The sequence below is a fragment of the Hydra viridissima genome, unplaced genomic scaffold (assembly GCF_058129835.1).
Source record: "Hydra viridissima isolate aposymbiotic clone 2 unplaced genomic scaffold, HvirCarnegie_v1 scaffold_2, whole genome shotgun sequence".
NCBI lineage: Eukaryota > Metazoa > Cnidaria > Hydrozoa > Anthoathecata > Hydridae > Hydra > Hydra viridissima.
In genome coordinates, this window is record NW_028324301.1 from 14,200,106 (window position 1) to 14,220,251 (window position 20,146).

Consider the following 20,146-nt stretch of genomic DNA (forward strand, 5'->3'; position numbering starts at 1 on the left):
CACGAAAATGACAAAGACAATCAACAGAGAGGCTGGCAAGTACCGGATTTGGCGACAAAACCCCGTTTTTGGCTCAATTTCCATACAAAACGTCGAAATTTGGGCCAAATGTGGCCAAATTCGAGGCTTTCACCGACTCCTCTTGGATCCCTTGGCCCTATTTTCTTGTATCCTGTCAGGCTGAGCACGAAAATGACAAAGACAATCAACAGAGAGGCTGGCAAGTACCGGATTTGGCGACAAAACCCCGTTTTTGGCTCAATTTCCATACAAAACGTCGAAATTTGGACCAAATGTGGCCAAATTCGAGGCTTTCACCGACTCCTCTTGGATCCCTTGGCCCTATTTTCTTGTATCCTGTCAGGCTGAGCACGAAAATGACAAGGACAATCAACAGAGAGGCTGGCAAGTACCGGATTTGGCGACAAAACCCCGTTTTTGGCTCAATTTCCATACAAAACGTCGAAATTTGGGCCAAATGTGGCCAAATTCGAGGCTTTCACCAACTCCTCTTGGATCCCTTGGCCCTATTTTCTTGTATCCTGTCAGGCTGAGCACGAAAATGACAAGCACAATCAACAGAGAGGCTGGCAAGTACCGGATTTGGCGACAAAACCCCGTTTTTGGCTCAATTTCCATACAAAACGTCGAAATTTGGGCCAAATGTGGCCAAATTCGAGGCTTTCACCGACTCCCATTGGATCCCTTGGCCATATTCTGTTGTATCCTGTCAGGCTGAGCAAAAAAATGCCCAAGGGCATCAAGCAATTCAGTGGTAAGTACCGATTTTTGCGACAAATGCACAGAAATGCTTAGAATTTGCTTGTAATGTCAATTCTGTGATTATTTCGTCAAATTGGAGCCTTTCACCGAGATTTCTTGGAGCCTTTGGACATATTCTGTTGTAACCTATCAGGCTGAGCACGAAAATGACAAAGACAATCAACAGAGAGGCTGGCAAGTACCGGATTTGGCGACAAAACCCCGTTTTTGGCTCAATTTCCATACAAAACGTCGAAATTTGGACCAAATGTGGCCAAATTCGAGGCTTTCACCGACTCCTCTTGGATCCCTTGGCCCTATTTTCTTGTATCCTGTCAGGCTGAGCACGAAAATGACAAGCACAATCAACAGAGAGGCTGGCAAGTACCGGATTTGGCGACAAAACCCCGTTTTTGGCTCAATTTCCATACAAAACGTCGAAATTTGGGCCAAATGCGGCCAAATTCGAGGCTTTCACCGACTCCCATTGGATCCCTTGGCCATATTCTGTTGTATCCTGTCAGGCTGAGCAAAAAAATGCCCAAGGGCATCAAGCAATTCAGTGGTAAGTACCGCCCTGCCGGCACAAGCGCATTTTAGACTTCTTATAGAGGTCTCCATTTGGTCTCCGTGAAGACTGGTTTTTAATTTGCGTTTTGTATACGTTTTTAAGATATCTTGTTTTTGGCTCTGAGAATGATATGAGCTTAATTGCTTTAAATGATGCTATACTTGGGCTTGGTTTTTTTTCTTTATTTACAAGTTCATTTATTTTGTATATCTTTTCTGTTTTATCTTCTCATTAGTTTTATATTTTTTTAACCTACGATATTTTTCGTTTGCATAAGCATTAGGTAGGTTTAGCAAACAACTCTTTATGTAATAATGAAATGGATATCATTGCTGTTGATTTTGTATTATAAATAGAGAATAATTAGTTGGAACCAAAGAATACAACTTAATCACAGCGCAAAAGATCTTAGGGGCGATTGAAAGTGAAATTAATCTTGTATATTCACTCGTGAGAATGTTTTTGATTTAGCGTCTATAAATTTGAAGTAAACTTAGCCTTTGGGATCTTTTATATAGCAAAGAGGAAAGGAGGGGCAGGGGGAGGGGAGGGAGAGGAAGGGGATAAGGATGAGCAGTAGTAATTTTTTTTATATGAGATAAACAAAAATATTAACCTAAATTAATGAACAACATAAATAAAACTCACTGAAATATTTTTTAATTCAAAGCATCGTATGTTTACAAAATTATAATTTCACCTGTTAGTTATATTACCTATAATTATCATTTCACCTGCTTTACAGTCTGAAACACATAATTGTTATTTTCTTATAATGATGAGAAAATGTTACTAAACCAAACAAATAATTCCATTTAAATTTTATTTCAAAATAAGAAAAAAAATCAGAAAACAACAACACAACGAAATGAAACTTTTTTTAAACTATAAAATATATTTACAACTAGACCAAACAAAAACAAAAAGAAACAAACAAAACAAAGCAAAAACAACTATATTTAAAGATAATCAATAATTACAACATTGAATAATAAAAAAGCATTCTAAAACACAAACAATTTTAAAAGTTTAACAAAAGCAATAACCATAAAAGTAATAATCAATTACAAAAATGGTAAGTGATTATTTTTACAATTACAAAAATAATTTACAAACTTACAGTTACAAAAATGATAAGATAAAAAGGATAAAGAAAATTGATATTATAACCATGTTAATTTAAAAGTATAACAAAGATAATAAACAACAACAATAATTAAAAATATATCAAAGTGAAATAGAAACCTTAACTAAGAACAACAGCAACAAAAGCCCTGTAACAACAAAAAAAAAGCATAGTAACTGTATATTTGAAGATGGAAAAAAAAAAAAAAAAAAAAATCTAATGATAAATGAAATTTTAAATACTGAAACAGATGATGAAAATAATACAGAAGAACAAGTAAAAATATCAAAAACAGAAAACTTAAAACTTGATAAAAATATTAGAAATAGTAAGTAACAAATAACAAAAATAAAAAGAACTTTAAGATATAACAATAATGAAGATACTAAGAAAATGTCAGAATCTTGTGGATCTCGGCCTTATATCTCTTGATGATGAAAAATATGCCAAATAAGCACATAACTATGTCTGATGTTTAAATTTGATCTCCAATTATTTTTTGTCCAATAACCAAAATATGTTGCAAAATTACCTTTTTTTTTTTTATTGTCCATTTTCAAGGAACATAAAAGTCAAGTATCTTATCAAACTTTGACCAGGTTTCAACAGTTATCATTAGATTGATTGTTAAAATAGAAACATTACGCTTAACTCCATTATGAAATGTCTCAAAGTGAAGATTTTCATACACTCATCATATTATGTATTTCTAATGCCACTTAAAGATATTATGTTAGTTCTTTGAGTTGGACCAGCAGTTGGAATCTGAGATAAGGGTACTCCCAGCCAAGGAAATGGAGCTTTTTTTGGTCGATTTTTTCCTCCACATACTGTAACTGTTTCAAATTTTGGAGGCCAGTGTAACTCACAGATAACAGTGCTACTGTTAACAACTGAATTAGAGATTGGAATGGCTTTTATCCGTTTTTCACGCTCAACATTGTAATTTAAAATATGATGCACTGATACACTTTACTAGCTTCACTCGATACATCTATTTTGTTCATTTTGATCATTATTGTGACAGGCATACACACAACAGTTTTTTTGGCACGATATAAAAACTTCATCTGAAATTAAAAATATATGTATATCACTTGCTTTAAACGAATTCTAAAACTCCACGCTAAAACTATCCAAGTTCGTTTGCATTACATCATGCAACAGCAATTCACAACATGTCATAAACAACATTGCATTTTCTCTTTTAAAACAAATCTAAACAAATAATTGTCTACAACCGTAAAAAAATAGGCCTGCACAAAAAATTCCAGTTGCACGACGAATAGGCCTGTAGTAAGAGGGGTGAGGGGGAGCGAGAGGGGTAAAGAAAGAGAGAGAGAGATAGTAAAATTTTTGCAAGATAAAACCCCCTCCCCTTTGGTCACGTGAATGTCGAAAATTGCTAGGTTTGTGCGGATCCAGCGTCTATAGAATGAAATTGGTACATTCACGTGGGCCGTTTCCTGGTGTGTTATTGGTTAAGGCAAACAATGAGCTTGGAAGTTCGCCTCTGCCACAAATGTCTATCCTCCCACAAGAGGTTTGTCCTAATGAGCCAATTATGGGAAATACACCTACGTTAATAGGTTTTGAAAATAGACATAAAAAGGGCTTCTGTGATACAAGTTTCAAAATCTGCAAATGCCAGGAGTAAACTGAGTAAGTTTTTGTTTTGATTTTTCGAGTTGTTTGGCTGTTTTACAGAGTTACTTTAGCTAGCTTGAATAACCGGGGGACAATAATTTTCTTTGACGTGCTAGTTTTACTTTGCAAAATTTTATTTTTTTACGTTTTATCGATTTTCTCACGGTGTTTGTGTTTGTTTTATGAAGGCGATTTGGAAATGTTGTGTTACTATTTAATAAGATAGAATTTTTAAAGTTGATAAATAAGAATGCTTCCTGCAGATCTTGAGCTTTTGCCTTCTCCCTCCCCGGTTTCTTATATAGTTGTTGTTTTTTTTTAGTCTTGAATGAAAAAAAGTTTCAAAATCTGCAAGTATCAGGAGGAAACTGTGTAATTTTTTTGTTTTGCTTTTTTGAGTAAGTTTTTGTTTGGCTGTTTTACAGAGTTGCTTTAGCTAGCTTGAATGACCGGGGGACAAAATTGTTATTAGACATGCTGGCATCTCTTTGCAAAATTTATGTTATTTACGGCTTATCAATTTTCTCATGATGTTCGTGTTTATTTTATGAAAATGATTCGGTAATGTTGTGTTGCGTATTTAATGAAAGAGAGTTTTTAAATATAACGAATAAGAATGCCTTCTGCAGGTCTAGAGCTTTTACCATCTCTTCCTCCCCGGCTTTTTTGTAAGTTTAAAGTTTGCCTTGCGGACGCAATGTATACAAGATTTTGATACAAGTCTGTTTGTTTGTTGTTGTTTTTTTACTTTTACTATCATCGTTATGTTTATAGCGCTGAAATGAACGAAAGAGCAAGAGTATACAGTAAAAAGTATAGGAGAATCCAGTCCGAGATTACCAAGATGCTAACTTCGACTGAACCTTCTAGTGGTGATGTTGCAGTACCAGACAAACATGATCTTCACGTTGATGACGTTTTAGCTTGCAGCGAAATTGTTAGCGATGTTAGCAGTGCTGATCGATCGAAGACATCACCTCTAAACATCGAATTAGCTAGGTGGGCAGTTAAGCACAATGTATCTCGTGAGTCCTTCAATGATCTGCTTTCAGTTCTCAATAGACATGGTTATGAGCATTTACAAAAGGATGCTAGAACGTTGTTAAAGACTCCCAGACGAATCTGTACTCAAGAAATCTGCGGTGGCTCCTATACTTACTTTGGAATTCAGGAAGGTTTGATTCAACGTTTAAAAGAAATGGATGTGATTGATGTTACTGAGATTAAGTTAAATGTCAGCATAGACGGTTTGCCTTTGTTTAAATCATCGCTTGTACAAATGTGGCCTGTTTTGGGCATGTTTCACTCTAATGTTTTCATTGTTGCACTATACTGTGGGAAATCTAAGCCCCATCCTGTAGATGATTTTTTGAAGGACTTTGTTCTAGAAGTCAAGCACCTCTGTGTAGCTGGTATAACCTTCAACAAAACAAACTTAAAGTTTGGTCTTGGTGTTTTTATCTGTGATGCTCCAGCTAGAGCATTTTTGAAACAAGTTGTTGGACACACCTCAAAGCACGCTTGTGAGCGTTGTGAGATTGTTGGTGAGTATGTTGCTCATCGCGTGGTGTTCAAGCCCCAAAGTTCATATCTGTTAAGGTCTAATGCTTGTTTTGATCAGCTGTTGTATTTAAATGGTCATCAAGTTGGTGTATCCCCTCTCTCAAGTTTAGGTGCATCTTTGATCAATGACTTTGTTTTAGATTACATGCATTTAGTTTGTCTAGGAGCAACAAAAAGAATTTTGACTTTTTTAGTTCAGGGTCCAAGAGTATGCAGGCTGTCAAACTTTTTAATAAGCGATGTTTCTAACAGACATCGTTATCTTTAAATGGCAAGTTACCTTCTGACTTTGCTCGCCAACCACGTTCATTGTCTGAGCTAGACAGATGGAAAGCCACAGAATTCAGGCAGTTTTTACTTTATACTGGTCCTCTGGTGTTGAAAGCTGTGCTTCAAAGCGACATGTATCAACATTTTCTTTTGCTGCATGTTTCTATTTCTATTTTGTTGAGTTCTAATAGTGAGTTCAGGCGTCATTACTTATCTTATGCTAGGGACTTGCTTAACTGTTTTGTAGAAAACGCTGCAACTTTTTATGGTGAAACCTTTGTGGTTTATAACATTCACAGTTTGGTTCATCTCTCAGACGATGTTGAAAATCAAGACTGTTCACTCAATGAAATGTCCGCTTTCCCTTTTGAAAATTTTCTGCAAACATTGAAGAAACAAGTTCGAAACTGCAACAACCCAATATCACAAGTTGCAAAGCGTCAGTTTGAATTGCAAAATGTCAGAACTGTATTTAAAACTTCAAAGCGTACAAACCTGTCTGTAAGTTTTCGAGATTCATGTTTTCTACATCAGAACTATTTTTTTGTGATTGTTGAAAATCTTGCAGATGATAACTACTTGTGCAATCGTTTAAAGGTGAAATATACTAAAAGCTTTTATACCAGCCCAGTGGATTCTAAAGTCTTTGACATTGGTTTTGTTGAGAAGTTTGACGAAGTGGCATTTACATCCAAAAGGGTTCTGGTTCTCAAGACTGAACTTGTAAGAGTAAAGAAGGTTTCAGTATTGCCTTTCAATAATGGTTTTGTATATTTTCCTCTTTTGCATGAATCAGAGCAAAAATAATTTTTTTTTTGTGCATTAGTTGTTGTTGTTACTTTGTTTGTTTTTTATTTGTTTAGTTTTCTTTGTTTTTTATTAGTTTAGTTTTTTTTTTTTTTTATTTAGTTTTTAACTGCAGAATTAAAGTTTTTCAAAATCAATTTGCTTATTTTAGCACAATGCAACATCCTTAACCAATTTCAACTTGCTCAATTTTTATTCTTCTTCAATATGGGAATTTAAGAATTAGGTTACATTGAAATGTTTTTCATAACAACAGTTTATTGATCATTTTAGTATTTCAAAAATGTTTTAGAATAGATTTATAGTATTTCTGAATTACATTAACAGTTGCATTACTTGTGATCATAATAATCAATTTAATATTGTCCTTTGTTTGGAGCTGTTCTCATCTTAAAATTGTTTTCTTTAGATTGATTAACAATACTTAGTAAAAAGGTTTGACGAAAGATGGAACCAGTACCAATGAAAAAGTGGGCTTGTGCAGTATGGCAAGAGAAGAGCAAAACAGAAATAGGAGTAGTTTTAAGAAAATGGATTGATACAGAAAAAAAGGTTGTTTATTGGCCAAGTGGTGTAGATGTATTACGGGCTGAGAGATACAATCTTTCACCAAGTTCACACTGGAAGCAGTTTAGACTTATAAAAATGAAATGTGAGGATGGTAGGTCTTTTTTCATTTTTTCAAGTTGCTATTACTTTTATTGTATTTGTGTGAGTAAGATTTTAAATCAGCTATGTGTTTGTTATTTTTTTTTGTTTTTGTTTTTTTTTTAAAAAAGTAAATGTCTACTTTTGTTAAAGATGACATTGAAGTGTGTAAACTATCAGACTTGTCTGCTTCAGAAGATGAGCATGGTTTTGTTGTTGACAATACATTGACCTCAAATGAAACATCAGGTTAGAAACTGCACCCTTTGTTGGATTTTTTATAATAGGTTTACATCAAATGCATGTCATTTAATACAAATAAATGGTTTTTTTGTTTGTTTTTTTCAGACATTCCATTGATACCAGCTTCTGCTCCTCACAAAACCAAATTAACAGCATTTCCAACTCCACCATCTTCTTTTGTCCCTTCGTCCTCAAAAGTCAGTCAATCATCGCAAAGTTTCAGAGAAGCAACACGCTCTCGGTCTAGATCCCCTGTGACCAACAGGTAATTTAACTGAGTTTTATCACATTGAACTCTGCATGATTAAACAATGCAGTGATGTGATATTTTATTTCATGTTAAGGACACCTCAACCTGTTGCATGCAGCTCCTCCCAAGGTTTTCCTCTTGAAACTGCACGTAAGGAAAATTGTTTTGACTAAAGCGGTTTATTTTAAATATGATTGAGCTTGAGAGTTGCAATAAAGAATTGTTTGGAACATGTTCTGTTCAGGTGACTTCTACTCAATATTTTTCAATTTATTCTAACAGAGTTTCAAAAAGCTGTTCTTAACAATTTGGGAGAGATTGCAGTATTCATGAATGAGCTACGCGAAAGGAGAGCTGTCCATAATGACACCAAACAAATCTCAGCTCTTTTGAGCATAGAAGAGTTTGAGACAGTAGAAGAGCAACTGAAGGATGAAAACTACAGAAAAAATTTGGTAATTTCACCACTGTTGTTTTTTTAACAATTATTGGACAGAAAATCTACTTTTTTTTTAAAGATAGTTCCTAATTTGCAGTTGGTCTTTGTATACAGGTAGAACAGCTCTCTCAAATTGGGGGTGTAGATGTCAAAGATGCAACTTCAAAAATCATTGACAGAATGTTTTCTGTGAAACTGCAATGTAAAATGAACATGAAAGGGAGTGGCGGAAAGTTAGCATTAGAAAAGTCTGGGTTATGGAGAGTTGTAATTGGTAAATATGCTTTTGTGTGTGTGTGTGTGTGTGTGTGTGTGTGTGTGTGTGTGTGTGTGTGTGTGTGTGTGTTGTGAGAAACATCTAGAAAATTAGCTAATGCAGTATTTTGTGGGTAAATTCTTTACAGAAGTTAAGAGGAACTGAAACTAGTTTAGATATTTTGCTTTCTTTAATTGTTTATCTAATTTACTTAAAGATGCTGTGAAAATAACATTTCCTGCTATGAAAGAGTCCAGTATGAGAGAACGTGTAATGGTTAAGCTAAAGAATGCGCCAGGTCGAAAAGATGGTACAAAAAACCAATAAAAGGTTTACTCCGATCAACGGTCTGATGTTGGGAGAATTGTAATTGGTAATTATACTTTTATTTAAGACTAAGAAACAACTGAAATGGTAGCTAATGCCATGCATAGTTTGTAATGTTTTTACCAAAGAAATAATGAACTGAATTAGTTGTTCTTTTAAAATTGCTTTTAATTTTGTTTTTTTTATTATTGGATTTTTTTTTAATTGTTTATCATTTTTACTGTTTATTTTTAAACTCTTTTTTGTATTTATAATTGAAATGCTGCCTGCACAAACTGCATTAGTCACACTATTTTCATTTTGAGATGTAACCATTTTAAGATTACTTGTAATAAACTAAAATAAGTTCACTGCTTTGTTTATTTTTTAAACTTTCTTGTCAAGAAATTCACAAGTCTGTTTTGTTTTTCTAAAGATAGTAAAAAAGATATAAAAAGAGAAAATAACTTCAATTTTATTGTTTAAATATATAAAATAAATGGTTGATGAATTTAATAACTATAAAATCCATCATGCATTTTTTAATATGCAGAATTTCGTTGCAAGAACCAATAGTATTGATTGTTTATTTTCAAAAATAAATTATTAAACAAATATGTTTTTTCAAATATTCTTCGGTTCAAAAAAAAGAAAGGATAAGCACCAAAATATCATTTCTATATTTTAAGTATTAAAACTTTCAAAATGTTGAATTAAAAAGAAAAAAGAAAATATCTCACAGTTTATTTTTAAAGAACAAAACAAGGATAACTTTGCATGGATTCTTTTTGTTACAAGATTTCATTATATTAACCCATTCATATGGTTTGCTTATTTCTCCACTTTTTTCTTCTTTTTTCAATTCTTGCAAAGCATCAGTTAATAAGTGTTATGAAATAGGGTAATTAATTATTATTCTTTGAAAAGCTCCATTGTACAAAGGTTAACCAAACAATACAAAAGATATATTTTGTTTTGACTGTAGCACTTCTAGGCAAACAGAGTTATCTTCTCGTTTCTATCATTCTTGTTTTCTTTAATATAATCATCTAAAAATGTTATTACTTCATTGGGTCCTTTATCTGCAGCATTTTCTACATTACAATAGAAGGTTGTTTTTAAAGAGAAACAAGGTTAATGATACCAAAATTGTGTACCCATGTGTCTTTTGTAATATACTCCACTAACATTAGTTGCTTACTTGTAGTTAGTTACTTTTTGATAATTCGTACATAATACAAGACTGCTGTTACTTTTTGATAATTCGTACATAATACAAGACTTGTTTGTCCAACTCATATTTTTTTGTTTCATCATAGAAAACCTGTGCTTTTCAGATATGCATATCATGTTGGAGTGTGAAGTTTTTTGCTAGAAGTATACCTCCTTTCAAAAGTTAGCTTTAAAAAGAGTAATCTAAATATAAATTTGATAAAGTTATCATTAATTTATAACAAATTTGCTATTAACTTATACATTAAAAAGAATTTAAAATGCAACTTTATTACAACTTAGAGACTAAATTTAAAAAGCTAGACTAGACTAAACTGAAACATTATTAATTAATGATTTCTTTGAGGTAACTTAAAATATTACTTTAGTTTTATAATCATTACATGTAAACATACATTCAATATTTTTTTAATTGAAAATATGTCCTTAAAAATAGATGAACAAACTGAATTCCTAAATTGAAATTTTATTATATATCTATGAACTATTATATTTTACTTATTTACTTAAGTTAAAGTCATTTGTAATGTATCTATAAGTAAATTAAACAGTAAATAGTATTTCTATGCTAAAATGTTAATCTTTTTTATTTTACATATTTATTTTATTAAACATATTTCAAGTAAGGGATGAAATAGTTTGTAATTTAATAAAATAAACAATAATACCATGAAATATCATATAGTTATAATGACTGCTAATGGTAGTTACAACTTCAACAAAACAAATGTATAGGCATTACAAACACTAAAGATTAATAATGAAAGATTAATCAATAGCATGCTACAATTATCACAAGTGTTGATCCTTTGTTTAAACTTATTAATACAGTAGTATTGTTCCTTTTACCAATTAAGAGTTTCCATTATAATAACTGTTAATCATTATAATTGTAGAACAGATTTTCTTCACATTTTTTTTTTATCTTTTTATTTGTATTTCTGCACCAGTTTTCTTCAACTCTTTTTCTTCTTTTGGATGCCATGATAGCTTGTTTGTATTCGGCAAAAATATTAGATCTATTTGTCACTTGTAAAATCCCTTATTGAAATTGATTCTATTTTTTATGCAGCTCAGATATTTTTTTTGTTCAAAATAGCTGGTACACATGAAAGTTTATTAGTTCATTATTGAAGTGACATAGTTATCTCTGTTTTTTGTTTTTTGTTTTTGTTTTTTTAATGGACTTAAGGAGTTTTTGCTGGCAGCACTTCATTTGCTATTGTTTATTGTTTTAATTGTTTATTGCTTTTGTTGCAATTTTATTTTCTTGTGTAGTTGTTGTTGTTATTTATTATCTGTACTCTCAAAGAAGTTAAGTTTTGTTTATAATTGTTATTGTTTGGTATTTTTATCACATTTTAAAATTAACTAGTTTATATTTTTAAGTTCTTTTTCTTACTTATTATTGCTATTGCTTGTTAACTTCATTTTTTATTGCTTTTGATATAATTTTAAAATCTTTGTATTAATGTTTTTGTTTTTAATCATTATTGTTAAGTTTTAAAGTTTTTTTTAACTACTTCTTTATTAATTATTGTTGTTGTTCTTTTTATTATATTTCTATGTTTTTTTAATATTTATTGCTTATTGTATTTACTCTTTAATAACTCTTATTGAATTTAAAAATAAATTTTGACTACTTTATATTGCTAATATTTGAGATTTTTTTTTTATTGTAAAAACCTTTCTTGCTGTTTATTATTGTCATTGTTTATCATTTTTATGATGCTTTTTTGTGATAATTATTATTGTTTATTACTTTTATCACATTTTAAAGCTCTTGCTATTATTTATAGTTGCTGTTGTTTGTTAGTTTAATTATATTTGTATAGTTTTGATTTATATTTATAAGCTACACTTGATTGTTCCGTTATTTTGTTAATACATAGAGCTGCTGCAATTTTTTTATTTTTGTAGCAACAAAGCGCTGTTTTCAACTCCTCATTCAAATCAACAATCCCTTTCATCCAGATTATCCTCTCTCCTCCTCCCCTGCCTCCTTGCCAAAAATGAGGCCAGAATGATACATTTATTTTTCTCCTATGGAGCAAGATCCACAACATTCTGACACTTTTTTATTATCTTAATTATTGTTTTATCTTAAAGTTTTTTTGTTTTTTTGTTTTCTATCTTTTATTACTTATCACTTCTCATTGCTAATGTTTTTATCAAGCTTAAATTTTTTTTTTTTAGTTGTTCTTCTATATTATTTTCATCATCTGTTTAAGTTTTTAAAGTGTCATTTTTTTAAAATTTCTGTTCCTTTATTCACATAGGCAAGTGCTATGCTTTTTTTTTTTTTTTTTTTTTTTCAATCACCTAGATGCTAGTCTCAACTCCTAAATCAAATCAATAATCCCTCTCATCCAGATTAATCCCTCTCCTCCATCTCTGCCTTCATGTAAGGCTGGAAAGATACATTTATTTTCATTCTATGGACACGAGATCCACAACATTCTTACATTTTTTTGTTATCATTATTATTGTTTTAACTTTTTTTTTTTACCATTTATCTTTTATTATTGTTAATAATTTCATCAAGCTTTAAATTTTTCTCTATAATTTTTAGTTTTTCTTCTGTATTATTTTCATAATCTGTTTCAGTTTTTAAAACTTCATTTATTTATTTATTTTCTTTTATGTTTTTTTTTTTTTTTCAGGCAGGGTTTTTATTGTAGTTGTTGTTGTTGTTATTGCTGTGGTTGTTGTTGTTGTTGTTGTTGTTATGATTGTTGGTGTTGTGGTTGTTGTTGTTGCTGTTGCTGTTGTTGTTGATGAGGTTAGTTAAGATTTCTATTATATTTTGCAACAACTTTAACTATTGTTGCTGTTTATTATCTTTGTTACACTTTTAAGTTAATGTTGTTATAATAAAAAATTCCTTTTATCCCTTATCATTTTTGTAATTGATTATTACTTTTATTGTTTATTGCTTTTGTTAAACTTTTTAAATTCTTTGTATTAGTGTTGTTGTTGTTGGGTGTTTTTATTGTGTTTAAAAATGCTTTTTATTATTCAATCTTGTAACTATTAACTATCTTTAAATATAGTTGTTTAGTTTTTTTTTTATTATAGGTTTGAATTGTTCTTACTTACTAAAAATGTTTACGTATTTTTGCAGATGCTGTAAAAGTTTCCGTTATTAAAAGAGTCGTTATTGCACGTTCGAGCATTAGTTAAGCTAAAGAATTTATCAATCCAAAAAGATGTTATGAACTGTATTTGAACGCATTACTTTGAGGAGTTTAATACGAATGTGGTTCGAACAAGTAGAAACTCCTAAAATTTTAACAATTCGTACTTATATTTTTCAGCCACTGTATTTGTAGGATAGAAGTAATATTTCTTGTTAATGTTTTAAATAAGTATGCTTGATATTTGTGCTTTTGCATTTCCATTTAAAAGTTTTATTTAAGAAACTCTATAATCTAACTGATATAAGAACAAATAAAGTTCCGTGTTAGTCCTATTTTTCTACTAATAATGAATAGTTAAAATAACACATTTCTCTTTGAATTTTAGTATGTATTACGGTTGTAAACTATTTGCATTTGAAAAATAAATATGTATGACATGAATAAATATGCGTTTTACTATTATTTTCCAAATAGATGATAACATTCACAAAGAATGTATTTTATGAAATATTCCTATGCATTAACTATTATTAACTTGATATTATTGAAGGACATTTAATTATAAAATTTATTATAAAATTCCTTTCCGTAATATTGAGTTAATAATAGTTATGAAAAGAGATCATAAAGAAAAAGGTTACAGGCAAGCTAAGAAAAAGAGCTCTAAAAGACGCAATATCAAGACCTCTTTAAGAAAGCTTTACGTAAGCGTCTTATCGTCTCACGTTTTAGACGTCTACGGAGACGATTTCAAAACCAAAAATATGCCTATTAAAAACATCTATTAAACGTCTTTGTGCCAGCTGGGCGATTTTTGCGACAAATGCACAGAAATGCTTAGAATTTGCTTGTAATGTCAATTCTGTGATTATTTCGTCAAATTGGAGCCTTTCACCGAGATTTCTTGGAGCCTTTGGACATATTCTGTTGTAACCTATCAGGCTGAGCACGAAAATGACAAAGACAATCAACAGAGAGGCTGGCAAGTACCGGATTTGGCGACAAAACCCCGTTTTTGGCTCAATTTCCATACAAAACGTCGAAATTTGGGCCAAATGTGGCCAAATTCGAGGCTTTCACCGACTCCTCTTGGATCCCTTGGCCCTATTTTCTTGTATCCTGTCAGGCTGAGCACGAAAATGACAAGCACAATCAACAGAGAGGCTGGCAAGTACCGGATTTGGCGACAAAACCCCGTTTTTTGCTCAATTTCCATACAAAACGTCGAAATTTGGGCCAAATGTGGCCAAATTCGAGGCTTTCACCGACTCCCATTGGATCCCTTGGCCATATTCTGTTGTATCCTGTCAGGCTGAGCAAAAAAATGCCCAAGGACATCAAGCAATTCAGTGGTAAGTACCGATTTTTGCGACAAATGCACAGAAATGCTTAGAATTTGCTTGTAATGTCAATTCTGTGATTATTTCGTCAAATTGGAGCCTTTCACCGAGATTTCTTGGAGCCTTTGGACATATTCTGTTGTAACCTATCAGGCTGAGCACGAAAATGACAAAGACAATCAACAGAGAGGCTGGCAAGTACCGGATTTGGCGACAAAACCCCGTTTTTGGCTCAATTTCCATACAAAACGTCGAAATTTGGGCCAAATGTGGCCAAATTCGAGGCTTTCACCAACTCCTCTTTGATCCCTTGGCCCTATTTTCTTGTATCCTGTCAGACTGAGCACGAAAATGACAAGCACAATCAACAGAGAGGCTGGCAAGTACCGGATTTGGCGACAAAACCCCGTTTTTGGCTCAATTTCCATACAAAACGTCGAAATTTGGGCCAAATGCGGCCAAATTCGAGGCTTTCACCGACTCCCATTGGATCCCTTGGCCATATTCTGTTGTATCCTGTCAGGCTGAGCAAAAAAATGCCCAAGGGCATCAAGCAATTCAGTGGTAAGTACCGATTTTTGCGACAAATGCACAGAAATGCTTAGAATTTGCTTGTAATGTCAATTCTGTGATTATTTCGTCAAATTGGAGCCTTTCACCGAGATTTCTTGGAGCCTTTGGACATATTCTGTTGTAACCTATCAGGCTGAGCACGAAAATGACAAAGACAATCAACAGAGAGGCTGGCAAGTACCGGATTTGGCGACAAAACCCCGTTTTTGGCTCAATTTCCATACAAAACATCGAAATTTGGGCCAAATGTGGCCAAATTCGAGGCTTTCACCGACTCCTCTTAGATCCCTTGGCCCTATTTTCTTGTATCCTGTCAAGCTGAGCACGAAAATGACAAGCACAATCAACAGAGAGGCTGGCAAGTACCGGATTTGGCGACAAAACCCCGTTTTTGGCTCAATTTCCATACAAAACGTCGAAATTTGGACCAAATGTGGCCAAATTCGAAGCTTTCACCGACTCCTCTTGGATCCCTTGGCCCTATTTTCTTGTATCCTGTCAGGCTGAGCACGAAAATGACAAGGACAATCAACAGAGAGGCTGGCAAGTACCGGATTTGGCGACAAAACCCCGTTTTTGGCTCAATTTCCATACAAAACGTCGAAATTTGGGCCAAATGCGGCCAAATTCGACGCTTTCACCGACTCCTCTTGGATCTCTTGGCCCTATTTTCTTGTATCCTGTCAGGCTGAGCACGAAAATGACAAGCACAATCAACAGAGAGGCTGGCAAGTACCGGATTTGGCGACAAAACCCCGTTTTTGGCTCAATTTCCATACAAAACGTCGAAATTTGGGCCAAATGTGGAAAAATTCGAGGCTTTCACCGACTCCCATTGGATCCCTTGGCCATATTCTGTTGTATCCTGTCAGGCTGAGCAAAAAAATGCCCAAGGGCATCAAGCAATTCAGTGGTAAGTACCGATTTTTGCGACAAATGCACAGAAATGCTTAGAATTTGCTTGTAATGTCAATTCTATGATTATTTCGTCAAATTGGAGCCTTTCACCGAGATTTCTTGGAGCCTTTGGACATATTCTGTTGTAACCTATCAGGCTGAGCACGAAAATGACAAAGACAATCAACAGAGAGGCTGGCAAGTACCGGATTTGGCGACAAAACCCCGTTTTTGGCTCAATTTCCATACAAAACGTCGAAATTTGGGCCAAATGTGGCCAAATTCGAGGCTTTCACCGACTCCTCTTGGATCCATTGGCCCTATTTTCTTGTATCCTTTCAGGCTGAGCACGAAAATGACAAGGACAATCAACAGAGAGGCTGGCAAGTACCGGATTTGGCGACAAAACCCCGTTTTTGGCTCAATTTCCATACAAAACGTCGAAATTTGGGCCAAATGCGGCCAAATTCGACGCTTTCACCGACTCCCATTGGATCCCTTGGCCATATTTTGTTGTATCCTGTCAGGCTGAGCAAAAAAATGCCCAAGGGCATCAAGCAATTCAGTGGTAAGTACCGATTTTTGCGACAAATGCACAGAAATGCTTAGAATTTGCTTGTAATGTCAATTCTGTGATTATTTCGTCAAATTGGAGCCTTTCACCGAGATTTCTTGGAGCCTTTGGACATATTCTGTTGTAACCTATCAGGCTGAGCACGAAAATGACAAAGACAAGCAACAGAGAGGCTGGCAAGTACCGGATTTGGCGACAAAACCCCGTTTTTGGCTCAATTTCCATACAAAACGTCGAAATTTGGGCCAAATGCGGCCAAATTCGAGGCTTTCACCGACTCCCATTGGATCCCTTGGCCATATTCTGTTGTATCCTGTCAAGCTGAGCAAAAAAATGCCCAACGGCATCAAGCAATTCAGTGGTAAGTACCGATTTTTGCGACAAATGCACAGAAATGCTTAGAATTTGCTTGTAATGTCAATTCTGTGATTATTTCGTCAAATTGGAGCCTTTCACCGAGATTTCTTGGAGCCTTTGGACATATTCTGTTGTAACCTATCAGGCTGAGCACGAAAATGACAAAGACAATCAACAGAGAGGCTGGCAAGTACCGGATTTGGCGACAAAACCCCGTTTTTGGCTCAATTTCCATACAAAAAGTCGAAATTTGGGCCAAATGTAGCCAAATTCGAGGCTTTCACCGACTCCTCTTGGATCCCTTGGCCCTATTTTCTTGTATCCTGTCAGGCTGAGCACGAAAATGACAAAGACAATCAACAGAGAGGCTGGCAAGTACCGGATTTGGCGACAAAACCCCGTTTTTGGCTCAATTTCCATACAAAACGTCGAAATTTGGGCCAAATGTGGCCAAATTCGAGGCTTTCACCGACTCCTCTTGGATCCCTTGGCCCTATTTTCTTGTATCCTGTCAGGCTGAGCACGAAAATGACAAAGACAATCAACAGAGAGGCTGGCAAGTACCGGATTTGGCGACAAAACCCCGTTTTTGGCTCAATTTCCATACAAAACGTCGAAATTTGGACCAAATGTGGCCAAATTCGAGGCTTTCACCGACTCCTCTTGGATCCCTTGGCCCTATTTTCTTGTATCCTGTCAGTCTGAGCACGAAAATGACAAGGACAATCAACAGAGAGGCTGGCAAGTACCGGATTTGGCGACAAAACCCCGTTTTTGGCTCAATTTCCATACAAAACGTCGAAATTTGGGCCAAATGTGGCCAAATTCGAGGCTTTCACCGACTTCTCTTGGATCCCTTGGCCCTATTTTCTTGTATCCTGTCAGGCTGAGCACGAAAATGACAAGCACAATCAACAGAGAGGCTGGCAAGTACCGGATTTGGCGACAAAACCCCGTTTTTGGCTCAATTTCCATACAAAACGTCGAAATTTGGGCCAAATGTGGCCAAATTCGAGGCTTTCACCGACTCCCATTGGATCCCTTGGCCATATTCTGTTGTATCCTGTCAGGCTGAGCAAAAAAATGCCCAAGGGCATCAAGCAATTCAGTGGTAAGTACCGATTTTTGCGACAAATGCACAGAAATGCTTAGAATTTGCTTGTAATGTCAATTCTGTGATTATTTCGTCAAATTGGAGCCTTTCACCGAGATTTCTTGGAGCCTTTGGACATATTCTGTTGTAACCTATCAGGCTGAGAGCGAAAATGACAAAGACAATCAACAGAGAGGCTGGCAAGTACCGGATTTGGCGACAAAACCCCGTTTTTGGCTCAATTTCCATACAAAACGTCGAAATTTGGGCCAAATGTGGCCAAATTCGAGGCTTTCACCGACTCCTCTTGGATCCCTTGGCCCTATTTTCTTGTATCCTGTCAGGCTGAGCACGAAAATGACAAGGACAATCAACAGAGAGGCTGGCAAGTACCGGATTTGGCGACAAAACCCCGTTTTTGGCTCAATTTCCATACAAAACGTCGAAATTTGGGCCAAATGCGGCCAAATTCGAGGCTTTCACCGACTCCCATTGGATCCCTTGGCCATATTCTGTTGTATCCTGTCAGGCTGAGCAAAAAAATGCCCAAGGGCATCAAGCAATTCAGTGGTAAGTACCGATTTTTGCGACAAATGCACAGAAATGCTTAGAATTTGCTTGTAATGTCAATTCTGTGATTATTTCGTCAAATTGGAGCCTTTCACCGAGATTTCTTGGAGCCTTTGGACATATTCTGTTGTAACCTATCAGGCTGAGCACGAAAATGACAAAGACAATCAACAGAGAGGCTGGCAAGTACCGGATTTGGCGACAAAACCCCGTTTTTGGCTCAATTTCCATACAAAACGTCGAAATTTGGGCCAAATGTGGCCAAATTCGAGGCTTTCACCGACTCCTCTTGGATCCCTTGGCCCTATTTTCTTGTATCCTGTCAGGCTGAGCACGAAAATGACAAAGACAATCAACAGAGAGGCTGGCAAGTACCGGATTTGGCGACAAAACCCCGTTTTTGGCTCAATTTCCATACAAAACGTCGAAATTTGGACCAAATGTGGCCAAATTCGAGGCTTTCACCGACTCCTCTTGGATCCCTTGGCCCTATTTTCTTGTATCCTGTCAGGCTGAGCACGAAAATGACAAGGACAATCAACAGAGAGGCTGGCAAGTACCGGATTTGGCGACAAAACCCCGTTTTTGGCTCAATTTCCATACAAAACGTCGAAATTTGGGCCAAATGTGGCCAAATTCGAGGCTTTCACCGACTCCTCTTGGATCCCTTGGCCCTATTTTCTTGTATCCTGTCAGGCTGAGCACGAAAATGACAAGGACAATCAACAGAGAGGCTGGCAAGTACCGGATTTGGCGACAAAACCCCGTTTTTGGCTCAATTTCCTTACAAAACGTCGAAATTTGGGCCAAATGTGGCCAAAATCGAGGCTTTCACCGACTCCCATTGGATCCCTTGGCCATATTCTGTTGTATCCTGTCAGGCTGAGCAAAAAAATGCCCAAGGGCATCAAGCAATTCAGTGGTAAGTACCGATTTTTGCGACAAATGCACAGAAATGCTTAGAATTTGCTTGTAATGTCAATTCTGTGATTATTTCGTCAAATTGGAGCCTTTCACCGAGATTTCTTGGAGCCTTTGGACATATTCTGTTGTAACCTATCAGGCTGAGCACGAAAATGACAAAGACAAGCAACAGAGAGGCTGGCAAGTACCGGATTTGGCGACAAAACCCCGTTTTTGGCTCAATTTCCATACAAAACGTCGAAATTTGGGCCAAATGCGGCCAAATTCGAGGCTTTCACCGACTCCCATTGGATCCCTTGGCCATATTCTGTTGTATCCTGTCAAGCTGAGCAAAAAAATGCCCAACGGCATCAAGCAATTCAGTGGTAAGTACCGATTTTTGCGACAAATGCACAGAAATGCTTAGAATTTGCTTGTAATGTCAATTCTGTGATTATTTCGTCAAATTGGAGCCTTTCACCGAGATTTCTTGGAGCCTTTGGACATATTCTGTTGTAACCTATCAGGCTGAGCACGAAAATGACAAAGACAATCAACAGAGAGGCTGGCAAGTACCG

General features: G+C 35.1%; 2 protein-coding genes across 3 annotated transcripts; both read left to right on the forward strand.

The window, feature by feature from the left end:
• The first annotated feature begins 4,428 nt into the window (after positions 1 to 4,428).
• Positions 4,429 to 7,178, forward strand: LOC149892103 (uncharacterized). The gene is made up of 4 exons (XM_090078227.1): positions 4,429 to 4,504; positions 4,881 to 6,662; positions 6,898 to 6,972; positions 7,156 to 7,178. Exon 2 carries the CDS (start codon positions 4,888 to 4,890, stop codon positions 5,935 to 5,937), a length of 1,050 nt encoding a protein of 349 aa, XP_089934353.1. The 5' UTR covers positions 4,429 to 4,504; positions 4,881 to 4,887; the 3' UTR covers positions 5,938 to 6,662; positions 6,898 to 6,972; positions 7,156 to 7,178.
• Positions 7,006 to 13,698, forward strand: LOC149892104 (uncharacterized). Of its 2 annotated transcripts, XR_016449720.1 has the most exons (9): positions 7,006 to 7,407; positions 7,548 to 7,643; positions 7,743 to 7,902; positions 7,982 to 8,037; positions 8,170 to 8,342; positions 8,441 to 8,600; positions 8,800 to 8,955; positions 12,785 to 12,903; positions 13,246 to 13,698. XR_016449720.1 is itself a non-coding variant. In XM_090078228.1 (8 exons), the coding sequence occupies exons 1-7, from the start codon at positions 7,194 to 7,196 to the stop codon at positions 8,907 to 8,909; spliced, it is 969 nt and encodes a 322-aa protein (XP_089934354.1). In that variant the 5' UTR covers positions 7,007 to 7,193; the 3' UTR covers positions 8,910 to 8,955; positions 13,246 to 13,698. The 2 variants fall into 2 exon arrangements, 1 of the variants encoding a protein (XP_089934354.1); XM_090078228.1 differs by lacking the exon at positions 12,785 to 12,903 and having other exon boundaries at positions 7,007 to 7,407.
• The last annotated feature ends 6,448 nt before the right edge of the window (positions 13,699 to 20,146 follow it).

Coding starts and splice junctions, on each gene's coding strand:
- LOC149892103 (XM_090078227.1), top strand. CDS start 4,888: ATGAACGAAAGAGCAAGAGTATACAGTAAAAAGTATAGGAGAATCCAG.
- LOC149892104 (XM_090078228.1), top strand. CDS start 7,194: ATGGAACCAGTACCAATGAAAAAGTGGGCTTGTGCAGTATGGCAAGAG. Junction 8,038..8,169: donor TTTTCCTCTTGAAACTGCAC/GTAAGGAAAATT, acceptor TTATTCTAACAG/AGTTTCAAAAAGCTGTTCTT. Junction 8,343..8,440: donor AAAACTACAGAAAAAATTTG/GTAATTTCACCA, acceptor CTTTGTATACAG/GTAGAACAGCTCTCTCAAAT.